This window comes from Camelus dromedarius, chromosome 2, assembly GCF_036321535.1.
Source record: "Camelus dromedarius isolate mCamDro1 chromosome 2, mCamDro1.pat, whole genome shotgun sequence".
NCBI classification, from domain to species: domain Eukaryota; kingdom Metazoa; phylum Chordata; class Mammalia; order Artiodactyla; family Camelidae; genus Camelus; species Camelus dromedarius.
The window spans coordinates 55,069,206-55,094,578 of record NC_087437.1 but is presented as its reverse complement, the minus strand read 5'-3'; the positions used below and the strand labels follow the sequence as shown (position 1 = coordinate 55,094,578).

The window sequence follows — 25,373 nt, the reverse complement described above, 5'->3', positions numbered from 1 at the left end:
ATTTCGTAGAAACTCTTTTAAAAGACCACAGGGCCGGTGTGCCTCACCTGTGCTGCCTACCATGACAGGAAGGGGGTCATGGAGGTTCCTATCTGAATCTGACAGATAATGAAGTTTAAGTTCAAAAAGGGTGTTGCTCAGAGCAGCAGCACCAGCAGCAATAGTTACGTTCCTGGGAAGGTCAGCTTTACCCAAATGAATAGGCAGGTATTTTGCAGCTCTAGAGGCATTTGGGACACTGAGCGATGGAGCTAAATGAAATCTTTTCATTGCAATAAAAAGAAAAAAGTTCATGAATGACATGGATTTAAGCATTCAATGAGTGAATGACAACAGTCACCTGGGCACCCTAAAGAGCCCAGAGTCAACCACTGGAACCAAAACGCCTTGAATCTTAGAAACAAAAGGAGCCACAATGGGGGAATCCAAAACCACCTGGATTTATGGGCAGGGAAGTGAGCAGCAGAGAGGGAAGTGATTTGTCCAGTGTTAGGCAGTGTCCTGCCCTCTTTAATATTTTTTCCATTTTTTTCTTTTTATATTGTTTATTTGATAAGTTAAAATTGTATTTTTAAGTTTTTTAAAAAAATTTTAAAACAACGTTATTGTGGTATAATTTCTATACAGTAAACTACACATATTTCAGATGTACAATTTGATGAATCTTGATAGATGTATACACTATGAAACCACCACCACAATCAAGATAGCTAACATTTCCAGCACCCCCCACGAAAAGATGCTCAACATCGCTTATTGTTAGAGAAATGCAAACAAAAACTACGATGAGGTATCACCTCACACCAGTCAGAATGGCCATCATTAAAGTCCACAAACGATAAATGCTGGAGAGGGTGTGGGAAAAGGGAACCCTCCTACACTGCTGGTGGTGCAGCCACTGTGTAGAAGAGTATGGAGCATCTTCAAAAAACTTTTAATTCAGTGTACCTGCCATTCTACAGTGTTGTTTCTGGGGTTAAAAAAACGGGAAAAAAAGCACTATCTTTTTAAAGCAAACTTATTTTGCTCTGCTATCATTTAGTTTGGGAGGAGAAAAGGTACGGATCATGCAACTCTTCACACACAAAACAAAACCATGAAATAAGCATATATGTAGGCAGAGCAAGTGTGGGAAGAATATTGGGCTGCCTTGAGCCTCAGTTTCCCAACCTGCAGAATGATCTCTAAGGTGTCTATTAGCTCTTTCACACTTATGATTCAGGTCAGTTTTAAGGCTGGACATCACTGTTTCTCTGTAGTCCTAAAAACCTCATGTAAAAGCCGAAGTTTTTTATTCTCTTTGCTCACGTTAAGGTCAGAGAGGCAGGTAACTTGGGCTGGAGGGCAAAACAAAGCACCCTGCATAAAACAGCTGGTCAGTCACAGCTAAGGCAGTGAACGGAGTGACTGCAGTCTGGGAGGGCAGGGGAGACGGCCAGCCCCGCCAGCCCCGCCAGCCCCGCCAGCGCCGCCAGCCCCGTCAGTCCCACCAGCCTGTGTCTTGGGAAAGTCTCCTAGCAGGACTAGATGAGCCACTCTCATAAGGAGGTGGTAATAAGCAAGTTCATATCGTCTCTCACAGATAGAAGAGGGGGCTGATACCTGCTATACTGAGAAGAGCTGGTGGAAAACAAGAAAACTGCTTCAAAAGAGGGGCTCTGGGTAAGTCATAGAACTAGGAGAGGAAAATGATTTAAAATCACTTTCTGAATGTGGTGCCTTTGGTTACCTAGATTCTAGGGGAGAGACTTGCTGCCTTTTGCTGTATAAATGATGACACGGCCCTCAGGCAAGAGGCCTTCCTTGTCACTTCGAGCTGGATTACGGGTCTCTGGTAGGTGTTCCCACGACACCTTGTGCCTGACCCTCTTAGAGCTCTCAGCAGTCACCTGACCCCTTACCGTAAGTGCTGGGTCAGTGCCTGCTAAATTAATGAATCTCCATGACTTTGAACATGAAGTTCCAACCCCTCTGAGAGGAATAAATTCTTACTCTTCTCAGCGGGTGACAATGGCATCTCTGCCCTAAACCAGAGCCAGAGTCTCTGTATAATGACAGTAAGAACCATGATGATACCACATCTCTGGCTCTTTATGATTCACAGTGTCCTTTAACATACAGCTTTGCGTTTTAGCTGCACAGCCGCATTTGGGGGAGTTAATAAGAATCTGAGTCCTTTTCACAGGTGGGGAAATTGAGAATGAGAGAGGTAAAGTGACTTAACCAATGTCCCTAGCATAGAATGTCCGCGTCAGATCTAAAACCCAAGGGGCCCTCCCAGGTGCAGTAACTGCTGTATTTATGAAAACCCGGCTCTAAGGGTCCCTCTGATGCCTGCCACGCCCCGGCAGGCTGGAGGGCGCTGAGGACAGACCTCACACCGGTAGCAGTGGACGTGGAAATCGCGATCCAGAGCCACAATCCTGACAGTCTCCTCCTGGCCGGGGGCCGGCATGATGGGCTCCTTGCACACAGAACAGCGGGGAGCAAATTTCCTAAAAATGAAAAGATACCTCTGGTTAGACACTGAGCAGAGACGCCGACAGAGGAGAGGCCCAGAGGTGAAAAGAAAAGGTGTACACCAAGGGGCAGGCCGCCTGGCCTGCCATCTTCGGCATCCTCCAGCAAGTAAGTCACTTGCCTTCCCTGCGCCTGCTTCCTCAGCTGTGAAATAAGGGGTTTAGACTGTTGAGGTCCTTCCAGATCATAAACATCATGACGTTTGGTGAAGTGGGGGAGTGAGTGGGGGGGTGTGGAATTCACCTGTGCACAGATGGCAAACACAGACCCGGGGCTTGGGCAGGTTGGCTGGAGGGAAGAACACAGGTCCTCGAGGCCCCTGCTTGTTTCTGACTTTTTCTCCTAGACTCTGTATGTGCCCCCCAGGCCCCATCCAGATGTTCTGAGGTTGGTAACTTGGCCTCATTCCCAATGATTAGAGCCTCTTTCTTTGAAATGTGTCTTGCATTCTAGGAAATGAACTCAAGAAACCGCAAATGCATACCTTTTCAAAACAGCAGAGTTTGGTGAGTTCAAATCCCCATTATGCCAAACGTACTATGGCCAATTCTGCACTTCTTACATTTTGGTTATGTTAAACTTTTATTTGAAAGAGAAAAGTTAAAAAGCTGTCCAGTTCTTTGCCCTTTAAAGAATTTTAGCACTTCCAGAAGGTATGTGTGAGTGAACACCCCCTACAACACACACACATACATATGTTCTTGAGGTTAACTGTTGGTGAGGAATTTTAATATTTCTTAATCTCTTAATATTCCTTAATATGACCAATGGCCATAACATTTTTTTCTAGTAGCAGCTTAACAGGCTACAAAAAGGCATCCATCCGTATCTTCTGGAAATTAGGTGTGGCATTTATGAAGGTATGAAATAAGACAAGATTTGAAATGGACATGGATAAGAACTGAAAAGACGAAAAGAAAAGGAAGACAGTTTTTTCATGGTAATGGTTTTAAGATTAATGATGTTAAAAATTTATCTATTTACAGTGAGACTTAAAAAAGAAATAATGATAGTAATCTAACACTTTGCAGAGCACTTTATGGTTGTCAAAGCATTTTTACATACATTATACTCTATATGTACATATTAATTTTCCTGGCAGCACCCAAAAGGCATCTGTATGGCTGCAATCTAAATAAATATGAGTTAAGTAGCAGATCAATTGATTGCTATGAAAGAAAAATTAAAAGGATCATGGTACAACTGCGGCAGTAATCAGAGCTGTTATAATTGGTATTTTATGCAAGAAGTTTTTATACGCAGTGGTAAAAAAAAATTGCTTTGGACTACCTGATTATTTTTGAATCTGGGTCATCAGTAGTGAAATAAGCAGGCTTTTGGAATCAGCTGCAAAATTTCCTTTCCCCAAACCCACTGGGACTGTAAACTCTGTGAGGTCAGGAGGACGTCTTGCTTATCACTGTGTCTGTGAGCCTTGCCCAATGTCCCCAAGTAGGATTATTTATTCCTCTAGGATAAAATAGCTTTCACTGAATTTGCCTATTTTAGTAGTAATTATTTGCATATCTTTGGGGACCTCAAAACTGTGAGCTTCCAAAGGACAGGATTTGCTCTATTTCTGAGTCTCTAGAAATAACTACTGTGACTGGTGTAGAAAGTAGAGAATCAGGCACTATCTAATGAAATGAAGTATTTGCCATATTTCTCGTAAAAAGACGTTGCTTGTGCCTTTACGTTCAATCTCAAGGTCCTTCCTCTTTGGAAAGGCGCAAATTGTATTCTTGCTGAGTAATGATTCCTTCTTACCAATTGGCCTCATTTCTGTGAGGGGAAAAGGCAAAGTGGAGAGACAGAATGTGGCTTCCACAGTCCTTACAGTGTTCCTTGGCCAGCATTTTGAGGATTGTTAAAAATCCCAGGTGGTCTATTTCAGGGCTCAGCTCACTAAGCAGACAATAATCATAACATTAATTTGATAAAAACACTTCTCATGGTTAAAACAGCAGCCATGTACTGTGTGCTTATTATGTGCCGAGCCTCGTTAAGCACTCTATACACTTGACCTTATTTTTTACTGATAGCAGTATTATGAAGAAATACTTTTATCATTTCTGCTTTGGGAGCCAAAGCTTAGAGAGGAATGGTCTTAATCATCTTGTGTCCTGGCACATTTCTGGCAATCAACAAATGAATGCTGATTAAACAAATAAATGGATGCACGTAACATCCCTGATAAGAAAAGCACAGAGAGTGGAATAAAGGCTCAACACAATGAAAGGGTCAGTTAAATAAATCTGCTTCTCGGAGCTCACTGTCCTGGCACTGGGAACACAGAAACAAATGAGGACTCCGGCAGTCAGACGGTTGAGGGAGTTCTGTGCATTTCTGCATTTGTTCTATTGCATCCTATCACATTGCAAAAATAATTTAAGGTGGTTACTGTAAAGCTGTTTGTGTGTATGTGTGTTCTTTATTCCTAATCAGGCTGTGTTGGGTGCTATCTATAGTAAATTTACAAAACTATAAAACATAAAGGAGATACAAATTCAAGCATGGGGATAGGGAGAGTCTGCGATCACAGGAGGCTTCTTAGAGGAGATGGTAACTGAGTGGGTCCTTGAAAGATGGCCACTTAGGTAAAACAGGAAAGTAACTGTGAGTGTGTGTGTGCGTGCGCGTGTGTGTGTGTGTGTGTGTGTGTGCTGAGGGTGAGGGTAGGATACAGGCAGTCAGCCAGGGCACTAGTTTGAGCAGTCATCTGAAATGACATATGGGAAAGAGTTTCTGCCTAATAGGATGGAGGATTTGGGCCAACGCTGACTGAAAGTGGTTATGGAGGGGATGGCCCATTAGCAAGGCTTTAAAAATAGCATTTCAGATGCTCGTTACTCTGAGTACAGTCCAAGACCACCTGGGAGCTTGTCAGAAATGCAGAATCTTGGGTCCCCACCCCAGACCTACTGAACTAAGCTCTGCAGTTTAACAAGATCCCTCGGTGACTTAGAAGCACGCTGAAGTTTGGGAAGCCCTGGCTTAAAGAACAGGATTCTAAGCAGGTGAAATAAATCCTTTCTCCTGCGCCTCCTGCATCTCGCTGTAGCTTCTATTCCCAGGCTGCTCTAGTTACAGCCAAGCAGATCTTCCTTGAATGCAGAGAAGTCTTTCTTCACTCTGTGCCCTTCTTTCTTGCCTGCGTTATTCCTCCTGCCAGGAATCTCTATTTCCCACTGAAAACACTCTGCCTCCAGAAGCCTACTCCGGCCCCAGGGCCGAGTAATCTCTTCTGGCTCTGACAGCTCGAGCCCTCGCCTGTGCCCGCCTCGGCACGTGTAGCCTTTTCTGCCTGATACCACACAAAGTCTGCACTCACTCTCTCCCCTCCTCCTGGCAAGCTCTGCACTGACAGGGCCCCTCACTACGGAGCTGTGCAGTTTCTCTCCTGGGGTCTCTGTCCTTCAGCACGTAGCACAGGGATTGGCACACAGAGGGCTCTTCATAGATGCGGTTGCACTGAACTCAAATACATTTCCCCAAAGCTCACAGAAGGGAGGCCCGCTCAGAATGGCCAAGAATCTGCAGAAGGCGGCCCGTCTCCTTAGCTTGGCAATGCCCTCCCTGGGCTGGACTTTCAACCGCTTTGCATTCCACTACTTTTAAGGCTCTGAAACAGAGTTCTGTAAAGTTTCTCTCTTATTTTTCTTTGGGAAATGGGAAAAAGATAAAAAAGCATTTCCTCCTGCATACCTGCCAATCACGTGGACAACTTTAAAAAAAAATTGTGTTTTAACTGGCCACTGAATTAGTGGTGGCGGGGAAGAGTTGGGGGTTTCAGATTATTTTTTCCCTTATAGTTGTTCAAGTCTGCTTTCCTGGAGCGTTCAGACCCACACACATCACCAGGCATAAGTCTCTAATTATGCCCCCAACTCCTAGAAATGAAAGGTAAATGGCATAGATATAAACTTGCATCTGTCAGAACTGATTTCCTGTTTTAACTGAGGGGTATGATATATCAGTCTTTTCCAGCAACAGAAACATCTGTGCTCTGATTCCATCTATCAGTCTTCCTTGGATGAGGGTAAGTCTAAGGAAGGAGAGAAGCAGTGACTGAAACCACTCCCCATTGGTGTCTTTTCACCTCCTTTAAATAGATGCAGGGTTTTCTTTTTAATCATGTATAATTACAAGCTAAAAATATCAATAACGTGAAGTACAATTTATGCTGTGACTGCCCTTCCAGAGTGAGCCCTTCCTTGTCTGATTCAGGTTGAGAGTTCCTGCCTCTGGGGTTTTTTCATTCATTCAGCCTCACATCTTTTGGTGAGGTTTTTCACTTTCTTTGCTACTTGGAAAGTGGTCAGGAAATTCTTTTTTAAAATAGGAGTCTCAGATCCCCAAACTGCTTGTGGCAAGTACTTCCTGGTTGTTGACAATCGACAGAGCGGTGAAAATTAACCCACAAGGCTGCACATCTGGAGGCTGTAGAACGGATACCCAAACTGGTGAGCCATGCAAGCTTTACCTCCTTGAGAGCCTCAGGCTGTCCTTAAAGCCACTGCCCAGCAAACACAAGCCAGAAACCTCTGTGCCTGCCATTTACAGATCAAATCTATAGCTTTCATATGGTTCCTAGAAATCTGCAACAAATCTGATCCACCAATTCACTGACCATCAAACTGGCCAAATACAAATAAGTAAAATGCAAAACTATACAGCTTGCCTGAAAATCCCAGTTGTAATAAAGAGGGATCTCCACATGAAAGAAGTGAGAAAGTGGGGACATATTTTTCCAGGCCCATCAGTTAAGTGGTCTTGACCTTGAGGTTCTACTCTCTAATGGTCCTCAAAAGATTGTACCACGCTGCATTCACTTATTTTATTAGAACATATCCTGGGGAAGAGAACACCTGGCTGAGGGAGGAGCTTGGGGGGAGGTTGTAATTATGTTGATAATGGCGTAAAACAGCCTCCAAATATGCAAGAGGGTTGCATTAGCAAGACAGACTGAATAGTTCCCCCAGAACCTTATCTGCAGAGTGGCACAGACATAGAGGTCAGCTCTACAGAGAACCCTAGGCTGTCATAAATGGGAAGCTTCAAGACCGGGCCTGGTCTAATGATCAAACTGAAGAGCTCAGAGAAACTGGGCAGTTTGTCCACTGTCACACCTCTTGTTCACATTTCAGCCAGGGAGGGCTACCCCAGGATCCTGCCTCTCTCCAATACACGTACTTTGCGGCTGAGTCAGCTTTCTTACAATTAGGGTCACACAAATATGTGATGGACAAGCCCCAGGGAGGCCGTGAAGCGGAGGCCAGGCCGGAGGACCATATGGATTACCTGCTAGCAATTCCTGCATTGGAGGAGGGAATAAATAAGCTCTTTTTAAAGTCCCACCAAATCCTGAGATGCTACTGTTCCAGGAAAGAAGAATGGGTAGCGTGGACGCCAGGCGCAAGAACAGAGCCCGAGAAGGGCTGCAGGAGGGAGAGGCGGCTGCCTACTTGTGGAAGTCCTCGATGCAGTGGATGAGGCCGCCAGCGTCCACGGTGAACGGGATCCCATCCAGGCTGCGGTGGCACATCACACAGGTAAAGCAGTGAGGATGGTAGGCCTTCCCAGTGGCTCGGAGGATCCGCTCCATGATGGGCTTGGAGCACACGCTGCACTGCTCCAGGGTGTTCTGGGGAGGAAAAGAAAAATGCCAGTGTTAGACTGGGACTTGAGCTCCACAGCCTGACAAGCACCACTGCAGAACCCATGGGCTCCCGTGCTTATCACAGCATTTGGAGGAAGGCAGAGTGTGTATCTTTATTACAGAGGGATGGAAACAGTTAGATGGAGCAAATGGCTTTGCTAAGGCTGTGCAGGTACGGGGTGGCTTAGCTAGGGTTTAGAACTCGTGTTGTCTGACTTCTACCCTCGTTCCTTTCCAGTACAGCAGGGGTGATGGCAAGCTTTTCTGTAAGGACTCACTTCTGGCTTCGTTACAGCAACTCAGTTTTGTTGTTTAGGTGTGAAGGCAGCCAAAGACAGTGGGTAAGTAAATGGGCATGACTGTGTTCCAGTGAGACATAACTTACAGAAGCAGGATGGATTTGGCCATGGCTATAGTTTATTGACCCCTGAGCTACACAATCCGGGTTCTCCACTGGAAGTACACTTCATTATTCTCTCTCTCTCTTTTTTTAAATTTTTAAAAACTGAAGTACAGTTGATTTACAATGTTGTATTAGTTTCAGGTGCACAGTAAAGTGATTCCAATATATATAAAGTATTTCTTTCCCATTATAGATGATTATAAGGTATTGAATATAGTTCCCTGTGCTATACAGTAGGTCCTTGTTGTTTATCTGTTTTATATAGAGTAGTGTGTACATGTTAGTCCCAAAGTCCTAATTTATCCCACTATTAATTCCAGAACTTGAGTGGTCATCAAAACCCTAAGGACCTTAGCATTTTTAGAGGGAGGTTCATCTGATGACTGAGACTGGCAGAGAGCATGCTAGTTGCAGAACCCAGTCAGAGCTCAGTATCACCAACGAGGCTTGTGATCATTTAAAGCCTTGGTTCAAACACCATCACCAAGCTTAGTGTTGTGAACCCTTGATGGAAATGTTGAGCCTAGAGGGGTCCAGTTTTGAGAAGGTAATAAAGAAAGTCAATGTATCTGGCTTTAAAAATATGCTTAGCTTTAAAAATAAATCCCCTCCCCCTTAAAAAGGGATACTATTTACTCATAGAAGACTCAGAAAGATCAATAAAATTAGCTGTCCACTTTCCATCCTTGCCTAGAATCCCGTACCCTCTTAGCAGACAGCCATGTTTCATGTGCAATAAGCTATATTTCAACTGAGATGTCTGGACTGATTCACTGAGTTTACAAGCTAGATTAAACTTGGCATGGGGATACAATTAGACGGATACAGAGCTAGAGGGGATGTGGAAATCAAGGAGTAATTTCCCTCTTCCTATGAGAAGCTTTAAATGGGCAGAGGCAAGGAGCGCTGTAGGTAGGTAACTAGTGTGCTCATAATTCAACTGTAGCCATGGCCTCTGACTGGCTTCCTTGTTTCCATGTCTCCTCCTGTAACACTTCCCCATCCTCAGAGAAACTTCCAGTTTCCTTCCCAAAACCCAGAAGTGACGAAATAAGTTTCCTGTTAGAAAAACCTTCATGGAGCTAGTTCTTTACCGGACATGCAACCTCCCTTTCTAGGCTCAGATCCCCTAATGTCTCAGACTGCTCACTCTTCTTCAGACCTATGAGAAACTTCCATACTTTGGTGCGTTGGCTAATGCCTTTCAAGGTATGGTCAGAAGGCAACTCCCCAGGGAAGCCTTCCTCAACGCCTTCCGTTGGACTAAATCTCTTCTTTTTCTCTCTTTCCTGAGCACTTAGTTTGTGCTGTTTACAGCACTCACAGTGATCACTGTTTCACAATTATCTGCACGTATGTCCATCTCCTCTGCTATACTGCAGTTTCTTCAAGGGTGGGGACTATGTCTTAACAATCTATTTCTCTGTCCCATGCTACCCCAAGTGCACTACCTGGAATAAACAGAAACCCAGGATGAGTGTGTGAGAAAAGAACGAAGAAATGAATATTGTTTACATCCCACCCTGGCATCACAAGGCTGGCCCGATTCCCCAGCTTTGGAACCCAGAGGACAGTGAATACGCCACCAACCTCTCCTCAGAGCTGCGGTTGTCGGAGGTTCTGAAACTGCTTAGTGCGCCTCTGGCCGCAGTCTAAACTCATGGAAACTATTAACCTATTTCCCCCCCATTTTGAAGTGGTGGAACTAAAATAGCAGAGGAACATACGATGAGAGTCTGGAGATGCTGATGGTCTGGACAATGACGGCCCTGCTTCTTTTCTGCCCGGGTGATCTGAGCTAATGTGGCTGGAAACTGGCTTCCCACGGTTTGTGTTTTGCTCTTCTGTGGGCTTGAACTTTTATTTTTTTTTTAAAGCCAGTCCTGTAACAGAGTTGAACAAACCAGAAAATGCTTGACCAGAAAATGTTTTTGTTTGCATTGAGGCCTGGCTGCAAAATTGAGCTCATTTACTCAAAACCAGCAGCAACATAGTTTCTAAGGAAAGTCAGTATCTAAGGAAAGACTTCACAGTCCATGGAAGCGCTGTTTAAAGGGCACATAATCAGGGGAAAGGGTATAGCTCAGTGGTAGAGCGCATGCCTAGTATGCACGAGGTCCTGGGTTCAATCCCCGGTACGTCCATAAAAAAAAAAAAATAAACAAACCTAATTACCACCTCCCCCCCCATAATGAAGGGGAAAGGATGGATGCCCTGAAGACTCAGGTCTCAGCTGTATCAGTCCTCCAGGTCCACAGGTTTTCTCACCTATGAAATCAGAGGCCTGGACTAGAGGAACTCCCAGAGCCCTCCTCTTAGAGTATTTAAGAATCTTTATCCTTTCTCTAAGAGAAGATATGTCAGAGGGTCCTGGTGAACCAGTGGAAGATGGAAAGGAGAAAATCCTTCATAATGTAGCCAGAGAGAGAGACAGAGTTGTTAGATGAAGAATGTGAACTGTCCCTCTGGACTTGTCAGCGTCCCCTGGATGACCTTAGGTAAATGATTTCTTCTCTCTAGACCTTGGTTTTCTCATCTGTAAAACAATGGTTAATTCCAGCTCTGCAAATGTATTACTCTCTGGTATGTCAGCATTAACAACAACAGGTAAAGGTCAGTGCTTCCATCACTAGAGACATCCTAGAAACAACTGGACAGCCCCTCATCCAAAGCTTGAAGGGAGGGCTCGTGTGTGAGACACCTGGCCTGCAGCCCAACCTTCACTTCACCTTACCAACTGGAACTCCAGTAATTGCTAATGGTAGAACTTTACACACCATAAAGGAAGATCTTTGTGTCTTCTTATAGAAGATTATTTTAAAGCCAGACTAAAAGATGAACTCTTTATATAAACATGAGGTTTTTCTAAAGTAGGTGAAAAGAAATGGTTAATAAATAAAATAGTATTTAAGAAAATAGACAGAGAAATAAATCTTCAAGCAAATAAGCAGAAGAAGGGTGTCTCTTAAGTACATCTACTCAATCACATCCTGCATGTGAAGCAGGGGTCCCAGGTGTGCTAGACGGGGAGTCAGGAAGGAAGAGCACCTTCCAGATCAGTAGCGTGCTTCGTGACACGGCCACCTCTGCGGGCCCTTCTCGTGGACGCCATCTTCCAGCTGCCACCCTGCGCCCTCTGCTGCATCTTTAGCAAGCTGCGTTCTTTTACGAGCCCAGGCCCCACATCCTCCTTTGTCTAGAGAATACCTCCTCCTCCCTCACAGTTGAGCCCAAATATGCCCTCTTCTGCGAAGCCTTTCCTAAGCCTCCCTTTGTTATACTCCAAGCAAAACAAGCCGCTTCTGCCACTCCCATAGGATTGTGTGAGGCTTCTTCCCCGTCACCGAGTGCAACGTACTTGACTGACGGCCTACGTCAACCGCCACAACCAAGCAGTGGCTGCCCCGCTCTCCCCATACGGAGCCATAGTCGTACGCTGAGTTTCCTGGGAAACAGGGATCTGCACAAAAGAAGTTATTGAAGAGTGTCTGTGAGAGCAGGGAGAGAGCAGGGAGCACCCGCTTGGAGGGAGGAGTTGAACTACGATGCAGTTACAACTAAGGCCTCTGATGGTTTTATGAACTCTGGGCTAGGCGGCTCTGCCGAACTGTCCTCCCTTGAAGCTAGGGGGCAGGGCATTTATACCCTAGTGCCAATGGATACAGCCTGCCTGCAAGGAGGAGAAATGATCTTGGATGAGGAGGTTCCCGTCAGTTGAGGGTGGTTACCAGAGAGGGACTCAGTTGTGAACCATCAAGCCACCATCAATCCCAGCAGCTGCAGGAGAGACAGCCCAGGCCTGAAGGGAACTGGCTGCCACTACAGCTCCCACAGCAGGAAGAATCCTTGCCCGCCCAGGGCCTCCATCGTCCGTGACACACATGAAGCAGCAGGTGATCAGATGTGAAACACCTTCTAGATTAAGCTGAAGGAAGAGTCTATATTTTATGTTTTTTAAAAAATTCTAGACACTGAGGATTTTTAGAAAGTGTTTTAAGCAGTTACTCTAATGAAAGCATGTTTAAAGAGAGATGTTCGCGTAGCAGAAAACATGTAACTGCTAAAAGGCACAACTTTTCTGAAATGATAGCAATACAATTGTGATTGAAAACAGAAAGTTAAGTGAAAATAAAAAGCAAATCACAAACAAATCTTGTACACAAAACTCCCAAATGCATCTGTTTTTAAAATTGAGATACAATCTGGTTGTAGCTTTTCTATCCTTGGATATTGTATAAATAATTTCTCTAATTCACAGGCAGAGGAGCTGGAAAGATCATGTGAATATAAATGAAGTATACAGGTAACACAAGCATTGACTACTAGTTAATGGAGAAAATAGTATTTCTAAAATTTATATATTTCTTAGGTGTATGTGTGTTCAATGTTGAGTACTTTAAATCAAGAGACATAAGTATTTGAAGATTTGGAAGACTATAAAGTATTGCCATTTAGAAATGTTAAAATTTTCATTTCATAAAATTAAAATGTGATCTTATATTCAGTCTTTATTGTTTTTTTTTAGGTACGAAAGCAATACTGGAACAGAAAAGACTCTTGGAAAGATAAGGGTGACATCTCATGTTCTAGATACAGTTTTGGTCTTGTTGTGATAAGAATAAAAAGGAAAAAAAGAGACAGAGTTATAAAATACTAAACTTTTTAAAGTCTTTAGAGATTATTCTAGTCCAAGAGTTTTCAACTCCCCTCACTTGCTTCCCTCTTCCACAATCCTTTGTTCAGGGAAACAGTTTATCAAGGAAACACATCCAGGAGTGTCCAAAATCACTTCTGCATGAAGAGTATGAAAGGATGCAGCCTATGGGGGATCCAGATAATACAGTTTAAAACCCATCCATTTGGTCCAACTACCAGATTCATGAAGGTGCAGAGAGAGAAAAGAGCTGGTGTGAGATTCTGAATTAGAGTGTAGGTCTCCCAGTTCCACACCCCGCGGATGACCCCGGTACTTTATCACGCTGCACCTACTCCACATTTCAGTAGATATGCTCCGTATTACAAACAGACGGTATTCAGGCTGACGACCTGCAAGCTACGTGCATGTAAGTCGAGGAAACAGGTTGAAATCTGAAGACAGTTTGTCTGCTCTCAGTTTCATTGGCTCCCCCAGGGTAAGGCAGGAAATCACTGTTGGATCCCCAGCATCTATGACAGTACCCTTGCCAAAAATTGATGCTCCACAAATACTGGTCAGTTCAGGAGCTAATAAACTGTGGATAAGTACTCGACATAAAATACTATTGTATTTAACCACGCAAAACAGCTCTCTAGTCCAGAGCTCTCAACGGGGAGGTTGAGACGCAGTGCGCCTCGAGTGGCTTCTGGGCGTCCCACACTTGGAGGTTCCATCGGCCCTGAGCAGTCACCTTGGGCCAGGAGAAGCCTCATCTACTTATTCCAGTGTGCTGAGTGAAGGCCGTCATTTCCCACACGCATCATGATGGAAAAAAAGGCTGGAAAGCACGGCCCAAGTCTAGGCGTTCGCAGCAGGACAGCGATGCGGGACAGTAAGACGAGAACAGGGCCGGGACTGAGCAAGCTCCTCTGAAATGCCACTGACATTATTTAAGCTCAAATAGCTGTATTCCCTGTCTTAATTTTGGAATACAAACTTATTCTTGATTCTGATAATCAAGGCTTCGCAAATCACGACAGTACTTTTGGGTTTCCTTTGTAGATGGAGACATCATTTTATCTTGGTAGTTTTTCTTAGAAGCCTACAGTACAAAGTCACCCCACACAGCTCTGCCCCCCAGTGAGGCAGGCATTTCTTATTGAAAGTTTCCTGGCATCTTCCAAGTGTCCTTCACCTGTTTCTATATCTTAATCTAAATCGATTGTATCTGTATTTATATCTACCGTGTGTTGTAAAACAGACAGAAAAAAGTCATAGTAAGCCTAGTGACCTCCCATCCCTATGACTGTGACTTTCCAGTTAGAAGCGAATTCCTCCTCTGCTAATGAGAATTGTGATTCTTCAAAACAGGGAAAAAATTTGAGTCAATTCATCCAATGGCATCAAACCCTTAAGAGGTATTTTCTTCTGATGGATTTACCGCCCCCCCCCCCCCAAATGACAGCTATGAAACAGGTAACTGATGATTCATTAAAGAACTCTTTGACAGTCTTAGTTTTCGTTCACTTCTGCTCATCTTTTCGAGCACAACTCTTGGCATCCAAAGCCTATGTTATCTCAGGTTTCTGACAAATCCCCTTTAAAGAAACTTTTCACATGATTTTCTGATGAGCAGAGCTGCCTCCCACTTAATTCAGCATTGCAGAAAGCCTAAAGAGGGGAACAAAGCATTCAACATCCTGTCAGGGACAGAGGAAGAGAGAACAGACAAAGACACCACTGCTGCCCTCAGAGGTTCCCGAATCAGGAGAAGTAGACACTTCTATAAATAGCTGATTAGAGGCACAGGGCACAACAAATTGCTATTACAGAGGAATGAGTAATGTGTGATGGGAACACAGAGAAGAGAGTGATTTCCTATAATGGTGAGGGAACAGGTGATATGGTGGTGGTATATGATTCTGGGAACCTGTTCCAGGTGGGATTTGAGTTGGCTCTTGGGAAAAAAAAACACATTCTAACAGTCTTTGGAATTAATGTTGTGTTATAATAAAGGTCTTCATTATACATGAAGTCCCAGATATGCCTACGTTGAGAGAAAATTCATTTCACAGGAAGAATATTGTAACAAAATCAGTATATTGGGCAACATTGGTGAAGGGGAACTCAACATTGCCAGAGATTATTGTCTGTATGTTAAACTAACACAAACAAAACACATGTGTGACTATTAACGTAGTAACTTGGGAAAACAATTCTTATAAGATTTTCTGTTTATACTTGGACTAAATAAACTGGATTTAAGATTAAGAAATGTGTCTTAAAACCATAAGGGGAAAAGCCAATAGGAAGCACAAAAAAATCAGGACAATTAGATCATTTTGTTCAATTTTGCCATGAACCACAAATCACATTCTTCACAAAGTAAATAATGCCCTGTTGTTTATTCTGAAGCACTTGGGTTGGGATTACAATTAGAGCTTTAGTGAATTAAAAAACAAAACAAAACACTAAAGAACATTTAGTTTGTCTATATCTAAAGACCCAGGGAGGTACTATTTTACCTTAAAATGTGTAGCCCTTGTAGGACATTAGTGTTTCCAAAACACTCACCTTGAACGTCTCCTAACCTTTGAAAGACGTTGGGGTGAGGGAACTCGTACTTAAGGAGTGTGTCAGACCTTCGTGCCAGAGCTACATTAAAAGATCACAGCACTCCACTGAGATTACTGTGAGAGGGAAAAAAGGATTCTTGAAGGAATCCTGTGTATGGTACTCTGGGACAACTAAAGTTTAGTAAGTGTACACAACCAGGATCTCATTTAATCTCCACAACAAGCTATCATAGTAGGTAGAATGGAAGAATTCGTATCCCTGCTGTACGCCACGTGGCTATATACATGGTTGGGTTTGAACCTATGTCTTTTACGTCCAAAGACAACCTTGTTCATTCTTCTACGCCACACTGTCCTGCAATGAACAAGTCTTCCCTGTGTCTTTCTATCTAGTTCCCTGTAATGGCGATTGCACACTGCATGCAGTTATCCGTCTTTAGCAAACTGCTGAGCTATAGCCTTTCACAGATACATAGCTTGCTTGAGCTTAAAAAAACTTTTAAATCATCTTGTCCACCTCCCTCCCCTTACATCCTAGGACAGTGTATTCAGGAAGCTGATTGCCTGAAGTTGTAAACTAGTGGAAGAGCTGAGGTCAGGACCTAGTGCCTTGGTTTCTAGATTGTGCTCTTTCCAAACCCCACACTAGATGCTTTTCGGAGTACGAAAACTTCTTTTTGGTGTTCTGGCCCTTGTTAACAATAAGAATATGACAACTCTTGTTGATTAGTTATTGACAATTATTTACATGGCCAGTGGAAAATCATTAGGTTGAGGATATTACATTACTTGGGTTTTTGCCATTGTCAAAACAAGGAGGTTGTCTCACACTGATAAGTATGGGTGTTCTCTGGCCAGTAACGCAGAGGAGCTAATTTTAAACTCGGTATTATGGTCTGTCTTGGGTCCAGCTTTTAGTTCTTGCTATTTGTTACTTGTAAATAAAGGTATTATTAGACACTCAGACTAGTTCCACTGAGGCAGACACTTTCCAGAGTAGCTGGAATTTCACAGCATCTTGAACAAAATTCCATTATCTGAGTGTCAATTTTCTCATCTATAGAATGAGATATAATTATTCTGTCCTGTCTACCTCCCAGAATTGTGATAATTAAATGCGATAAGAAATGTAAGATGTACTCTTCAAGAATGCAAAGAGATGTAAAAATACTGTTATGCAGTTCTTTTCTCTGGGCAAAACTACTGTTCCACGTAAGGAGAGACCCTAATTATTGGTTCCTCAGTTTCTGACTAATCAACTGAGCCTACTTTGAGTTACTCTTATTACTGAAGAGAAGAAAACACGATGTGTACGCACAGACATCCATCATCCTGTGCATACTGAGTTTGAGAAATAGTGTTTTTCCTTCAGTTTTGTTGTTTTATTTTCAACAGATACTTTTCTTATTATATTTTTACATACTTGGAATACCTAATAAGTGATGGACCAGTTACATATCATGCATTTCGAATGTATACAGAGAAGTCTCATAGAGCTTACTACCACATACTTGGCAGGGACTCCAGCTAATGGCTAATCAACTAAGCCCCCGATCCCCGTGCCTGTGAGGCACCATCTTGACAATCCTCAATGTTGTCTTCAGTTTAGAGTGCACAGGAGGCCCTGATGGGGAAATGACTTCTCTTTGGGTCCCAATGCTAACCCCAGTACAATATGAAACTGGAGTTGTTAAAATAGATGTTTACAGAAACCCTGTTTGGTACAGTGGCCAAGAGAAATGACTCTAAGCCAAGGGCTGTGCTCTAGTCTTGCAGAGGCCAGCCACTGGCAGTGAGGCTTGTCAAAGCATTTGCTTCTCTGGGCCTAAATTCCTTCTTCTATAAAATAAGAGACTTAAGTAAATAGACCTCTTGGTCCCTCGAAGCTTTGAGGGATGAACAGAACTTTTAACAGGGCAGGGCTCTGTGTCTTGTTCACTGCTTCATCCCCAGTTCACTGAAAAATGACCGGCACATAGAAGGAACTCAATAAATATTAAGTCAATAATGAGTCATTGGGAATAAATACTCCCAAGAGTCATCCAAGTGTGCCTACTCCCACAGACATACCCAAAATTCCATCACCATCCTCAGATGGCCTTCCATCACCACCCTATGTGAGCACCCCACCTCTCCTGAGTCAGACTCTATCTCCTGATCTCCTGGCCCTGGTACTAGCTTCACAGTCCTTATCACTGTCTGATATCACCAACTGCATGTTGCTGACGTGCGTATTCCTTATCCACCCCCCGCCAGTCTGCGGAAGACCCTACTGCACTCACAACCTTTGGAGCAGTGCTTAACATAGAACAGGCACAAAGTATTTGTTGAATGAAAAAAGTAAATGACATTAAATTACCTAACATCTAAGGTCTCCTCCAGCTCTTGAGTTCTTTGGTTCTATCTCAGCAAGAGTGTATTTCTCAGAAAAATTAGTGCTACAAATTTTACTAAGTGATCCAAAGTTAATCACACAACACACTAGGTAAGACAATGGTCTTTCGACTTACAGTATTTGTCTACTGTGGGTAACTGACCAAGCCAGGGGCAAACTCTAAAACTAGGGTTTAAGTGATGATGTTTTCAGCTGCATGTATACATGGTAATGACTGCCCGCCTGCACATTTCGGATCAGAATTAAATCCACTATGAATCATCCATTAGAATCAAGATCTGCAAGCAGAGACTAGAATACCATTCCGCTCACGTGTCGGTTCCCTTCAGAGCTGCCTGAAACTCAGCTCTGCCAAGATGTTTATTTTCTACCTGGCTTTATGAATTGCAATTACTTCCTAAATTATAACAAGCCACAAGTGGTCTGAGCCAAACAACCAAGGTCACAGAAGGTCTTTCCTTGTACTTCTGGGGATAACAGAAAAACTTGTTTGAACCAAATGTGATCCACTTTCAAAAGAAAGAAAACTTTAAGCCTTCAACTCCTGGGAGTGGCAAAGAGAACAGCCAGAGGGCCATGAGCTAACTTCCATTCTCCCGAGATCATCTGAACAGATTTGGCAATGACTTGGCTTCTGTTGAAAACAAGTCCTTCTAATTATACTCCTGCCAGTGGAAGACAAAAGACAGCACCGTAGTTTAGAAAGGCCATAACAACATGCCAACATCATGGCCGCAACTGTGTAGTTTCCTTCTGAGCAGAGTACTGTTGACGTGTAAGTCAAACACTGGGCTCTGGCACCCCTTCATGAGAACATGACCTTCCTAAGAGCCCACAGGGAAGCTGGTGAAGTGATTTGCTTCCCTTCAACTGTATCTTGGATGTAATATTTTCTGACACTAGAAATAAAATAATTCCATGTTTTGGTTCCTCTCTCCACCCCACCATGCCAAAAATAGTTTGCATTAAGTAGATAAGAAAGGCAGAGACGAAGAGTATAGGGTTTTCCATTCTGCATCTGCTGAAAGACAAAGGGGACAGAAAATACAGATGTCTTCTCTTCGCTGCTACAAAAGGGTGGGGGGCGAACTCTTTCAGCGTCTTTGGAATGCAAATTTTCTTTCACAGTTTAGCAGTCTTTTTTGGATTTCAGCACAGTGAACTAACACTTTCCTGGATTCCAAGACCTCCAGAGAACCAGATGGATGAGAGGAATTGGGAAAAAAAAGAACCCACGCTACTTGAAAAAGGTATGAATTTCTCACTCTGCATCTAGCCAAAAGCACTGAAAATTAGAAGAGCGAAATCACTTTTGGTTTGTTCAAATGCATGCCATCCTAGAGTTGCTTGTGGTGGATTAAAAAAAAAACAACACTAAACTAAAGTGATTTGGTGGTTGAGAGTCTGTGTTCAGTTTAAGCTAGGAAGCAAACTTTAACAGAGATGATATGTTTACTATCAAAAGCAGGAAAGAATGTGGATGGAAGAGATTACACAAGAACATCATTCTATGTGCCAATGCTCTTAAAGCCAGTGACTGCTCCCCAGTGCCAGACTTTCAAGCTTGACACTCAAGGCCTTTCAGGATGTTGTCCTACCTCCTCTTTCCAGGCACCTATCCCACCATTCCCCCAACACAGTCTTCATTCCTGTCAATCCAAACTTTTTAACACTTCACACACCTTGTTCTTGCATGCTTTTACATCCACTATTGTCTCTGCCTTGAAAATGTCTTAACAAGTTAGTTGGCTCAACTTTCAAGGCCCAGGGCATGTAAATGGAACCTCCCTTATTAATCATTCCCCTACTTGCCTGTTCTTTCACGGCACTGTTCATACCATCATTATATCAGGGACTGTGTGTGTAGTCTATCTGTTTATATGTTATGGAAAATGCTGTCACCAAGTGCACCTTCCAAAGATGATGACATCAGCACACATCTCATCCCACATATTCTTCTTCCAGTGTGACATCGACAGTCCATAGAGAGATGAATGCTTGGGAGGGCATTTGTAACTGCTCGGTCAATAGAAAGCTGTAAAGGTGATGCCCTATGACTCTTGATACTACTCATAAATGCGATATGGTTTTCTGAGACACATACCGTGAGGCCCTGAGTTACCGTGTTAGAAGCTGAGCTACCTTGAAGCTGCTATACTGAGGAGACTGCATGTAGATGGAGGGCGATGCCTGGAGAACCCCGGTTGTCCCAGAAGAGCTATTCAAGTATCCCCAGAAGGGGCACCAGACATGTCGCTGAAGAAGGCTTTGAGAGAACTCAGACCCAGGAATCTCACGAGAGACCTCAAGACAGAATTCCTCAGTTGAGATGCTATCAAATTCCTGACCCACCAAACTGTGAGGGATAGTAAATGGTGACTGTTCTCTTCACCCACTAAGCTTCAGAGTGGTTAGGCATGTAGCCATAGTAATTGAAACGTAAGTACAGTTTCCATGTTTGATTATGAGCTCTTCAAATATAAGGATTAAAACATATGTTTCTAGCACTAAAGAGGGTGAATGAAACATGGAAGAGATTGTTTATTGAATAAATACTTGAATGAAAGAATATTAACTTTTGGACACGTCCACATAAATTAACGTCTTGTAACTTTATGAGGCTAGTTAAGTTTATACAGCTAGGGCATTCTGAGCAATAATAATGTCCAAACCATATGAATGCAAAATAGATCTTCCTCCTCCATACAAGGGACAATGTATTTTTCAAATCTGGCAAGCTACTGTTTATTCCCAGTAATAGCATGAGCATAAATTGGTACTGGAATATATGTATACAATTCCTTTTCTTCAAAAGTTTCCAGTACTATTCTTAACATCTCTACATGTGAAAAGACAACGCTTTATTTTAGCATTGGTATCAATTAATAAAGATGACTTATCTATTTAACTGTACAATCAAAGACATAAAAATGTCACAGAAAACATGGAGTAACATCAGAGTGAGGAGGACCTTAGGGGACATCTGCCCCAGCCAATCTGATCCATAAATCCCCTCTGTGACATCCTCAGTCAGTCAACACTCGTCCAGCCCCTGGGACTGCTTGTATCACGTCCAGTCACAGCAGACAGTCTCGGATGTTAGCCTCATTAGCCCTACTGGCTGCCCTCTAAGGACAAGTCTGTTGCCTTTTCTATGTAACAGAGTACTGAAAAAATTGTCCCTTTCCTCAGTCTTCTCTTTATTGAGATTAAACACCTGGATTCCTTCAACAATTTCTTATGGGACATGATTTCTGTCATCTTGCCCTCCTGACTGCCCTCCTCTGCACAGATTCCCTTCAATGTGTGGGGCCCGGAAATAAACACAGGACTCCAGGAGCTGCAGGTTCCTCTTCTCTACAGGAGTGCAGCCATAGAGTACATTTCCTTTTCTGTGGTCCCATTTATTATTATTGATCTTGGGGTCAAACTGTCTCTCCTACAAATCTTTTTTCTTTTTTTTGACATGATCCAGATAACTAAAAACTTTAGTTTTGTATATATATAGTTCTATATATATATAGAAGTATGCTCAGTTACAATGTGTCAATTTCTGGTGTACAGCACAATGTCCCAGTCATGCATATATAATACATATATTTGTAAAAAATTTTAGTAGTATTAATGACCATATTTTATTTATTTTCCTCCTATCCTTTACCTTAAATCAGTAAGTTCAGGTCAGATAAACTTCAAGAGCTATAGTTTTGCTACTATTAAAAGATGTCTGACATCAAAAATCAGCATAGCTTTCTTCTTCCTATGTCGCATCAGCACCAGGTTCTATCATTTTGCCCACTAAGTGTTTTAATTCCACCCATCCTTCTCTTTCTCTACCATATTATTTCATCACCTCCCTCTTAGGTAATCACAGTAGCCTGTTTCTCTCTACTCCAGCCTATCACCATGTTGATTTGCCTACAACACCTCAGCACATCAGACTCATCCACCAGCTTTAAAAATGAAAGATTCCCAGGCCACCCCCAGACCTATTTAACCATTACCTCTGGGGTCGGGGCTCAAGCATCCATCACTTTAAAAAAGTTCTCTGATTGTGCCAGAACTTCCTGATCATTCAAGATGGGCTGAAATTTGAGTTTTTGTAAAGCAAAACAACAACAACAACAACAAAAAACTGAGAGTGCATTTAGATAAATTTATTGTGGGTATCTGGAGAAGAGTTTTGTTAAGGATTTTCGATTCCTTTCAATTACTTTCTGGGAAACTGAGGTTGTCTTAGAGGAAACCTAAAGAAGGAAGGAGGAAGGAGGTGGGAATGAACACCTGCAGCACTCGACACCTATTCCTTACTGAAGCACCGGGCAAGGCCCCACCTGGAAACGCATGAGGTAAGACTTGAGGCTTTAACAGTATCCATAGGTCTCAAGTCAAAGTTTATGTCACTCCATGGTGGACACACACGTAACAGTTAGACAAGATCGTTAATCTCTAATGATTAATTGCAATCAATGCCCATGGAATCTCATGGGATGGAGAGTAACATTTTATGATTTATGATCATAAACATTTAAGACTCATGTTCAAAATCTCCCTATCAGGGCCAGGATTAGGTGAAGCAAGTCAGGCACCTAGGGAGCAAAATTTAAGGAGGTGCCACTTTCAGGGTCCTCCAAGTGCCTGAGAATCTCAGTTTGGTTCCCAGGGACCTCGCTTCCCTTACCCTAGTCCCAGCCCTGCTGCAGGCTTTGTATTAACATATTTCCCCCATAAGAAATTCTACCTAATAGCTATAACCCATTTTAAATTTGTATTTTAACATTGCCCATTTCTTTCACATCATCTGAACTAAGGGCCGTTTCTGCTGTTTCCACTATGAAACATCATTTACAGTAATAAGCCCACTCTGGGCATTTCACACCTCCCCGTTTCCTTACTTGTTCTCTTGGTTTCAAGGACAGATATTTGCCCTGAAAAACCTGTTAGAGTTCAAGACGAAGGGTATGAGACAGACAATGAAAAAAATGTATCGCCTCCTTCAGTCATAATAATAAGCTTTTGTCCTTTAGTACAGTACTTTCTAACCAGCTAGGCTACTGACCTACAAGTGTATTTTCAATAGTCTTGTCAATATTTTCCCAAGCCTTGAACTACAAAGGGTCACACTGAACACACTGACATCTTTCCAAAGCCTTCTCTTCTGCCTGTGTTTCTGATTTTATGGGAATCCAACTTATCATCCGAAACAAAAACCTGAGAGTCTTCTTTGACTTCATCTCTCCCATCCCTTACGCATCCAAGCCATCAGTCAATCTGTCCTTGTCCTCCTCTCCATCCCCACCGCTTGCACCCTCTTCAGGGTCCCATCATTCCTGGCTGTCAAACTGCAACGTCATCCATCAAGGGTCTTTCTGACACAGGGTTTGCTCGACTCCAGAAGTCTCATATTCAAATACAAGACCCAGAAAGGTATCAGTGAGTGATGTGTAAGAAATAAACTGTGGGGGCGGAGCACTGTGGCAAACTGCAGAATGCCTGCCTCAGCCACAGATGAAGGTGCTTCTCATTTCTAGCTGATTGTGACCAGGCAGAAATCGGGAATGCCGCTTTTTAGCAGAAGCTGGAAATCTGGATTTTTATGTGAAATCTCCAAAATTTTAGTTTGCAATTAGTTGAACAATTTTTAAAAAATCTTTTGAATATCAACCAAAACATATCCCCCTGGAATCTGACAGGACAGCAGCCAGTGTGTGACCTCTGCCCTACTCTACTTGATCCCCTAGGCTACCCTGTCTGAGTGTACTCCTACAGCATGGACAGCATCACATCTCTGCCTTACCTAGAAACCATAAAAAGATCGCTCTACGCCTACAGGAGAAATCCAGCTCCTTGCAGCATGGTAAGAACTTTCACAATTTTGACACTACCGGACACTCAGCCAGCCACTCCTCTTATGTAACCTACATTCCAGCCAAACCAGATGCTTCCCTTTCCCTGAACATGTCCTTAACTTACCCCCTTGGTAGCCAGATGTGCCCTCTTCTGATGTCTTCCCTGAGTTAGTCCCTCTCAGGCAGAACTGGCTGCTACCTCTTCTTCATCCATAAAACATTTTCAGGTACGCTTTTGTGGTATTTTTACACTGCGTTCTGCTTTTTTGTACATTTATCCCTCCCACCCTGTTTTGAGGTTCTTGAAAAGGGACCAAGTCCTACCCGTCTTTGGCATCCCCGGGCACAGCGTCTGGTACAAAACAACAAGGATGCAATAGGAACACTGACTAATGAATGACTAAATAGAAGCTCAAATGCAAAAAAGCCTGTGTGTTGATTTTGTTGAGGTTAACAGTGTAAATCCTCCTCTGGTTTGGTAAAAACTAGAAAAGCTGGGTGTAGAAGACAAAAGGTTAGCCTGGAAGTCCAGGCAGCAGTTATAACCACCTTCCTTGTCTGAGGCAAGCACAACAGTAAACACTTTGCAGCCGGGCAGCATCTTTCTGGGATGGGCTCTCAGCCCACTGCAGATAGGGCCTTCTTCACCTTGTGTCTGAATCAACTTGCTCCTGGGTCGCAGAGTCAGCCTTTGACAGGGACAAGAGAGCTCCCGTGTCAGAGCACACTGTCTCCATTAACAGCGCTCTTCTTGTCAAGGATACACCAGAGGAAATTTATAAAAGAAGCTGGATGTAAAGACCTGCTTAGATATGTGTCTCACTTGTGTGCGATCAAGAAGAACAAATGACAAGCGTTCCAAACAGTGACCTGAAGAGAGGACAGTCCAAAATTCCAGATAAATAATGCGTCTCTTGCAAGCAAAAATTCACTTTATGGTGTGGCCTTTTTTTTTGCAATTCACTCTAATCCTCCCTCAAGCCCATTGAATTTTTAAATCTCTCCCAAGCATTTTACCATCCGCCCTCACACTTTCGAGTGACAGGAGGATGATTTTCAGATGCTCGGGCTGTGTGGGCCTCGACTACACAATCAGGAGACATCTATCCATACAGAGGTCTTATCTCTGCCATGCAGTACAGAGTGTGGTCACTCAGTAAACGTTCTGATTATGGCCCTCCTGGTCCTTCCCTGGAAAACCTTTAAAATATGATTTTCTGGAGCTAATCACAATTTGGTAAGATATAAGACAATAGTGAAAGGTCTTAGATTCTGTGAGTGTGAAGTTTACATTTTGTTTTGGAAGTTCCAAAGTCAGAGATTAAAATTTTAGGC

At 43.1% G+C, this 25,373-nt stretch overlaps 1 protein-coding gene across 5 annotated transcripts in view; it reads right to left on the bottom strand.

Moving 5' to 3' along the window:
* The window catches only part of LPP (LIM domain containing preferred translocation partner in lipoma), a 631,758-nt gene that overhangs the window by 16,338 nt on the left and 590,047 nt on the right, over nucleotides 1-25,373 (bottom strand). For all 5 annotated transcript variants that reach the window (XM_031453092.2, XM_064493711.1, XM_064493732.1 and 2 more), the window contains 2 exons: nucleotides 7,986-8,164; nucleotides 2,375-2,495 (listed from right to left, as the gene is read on the bottom strand). In XM_031453092.2, the coding sequence (XP_031308952.1) occupies nucleotides 2,375-2,495; nucleotides 7,986-8,164 (300 nt within the window). The remainder of the gene's footprint in view (nucleotides 1-2,374; nucleotides 2,496-7,985; nucleotides 8,165-25,373) is intronic.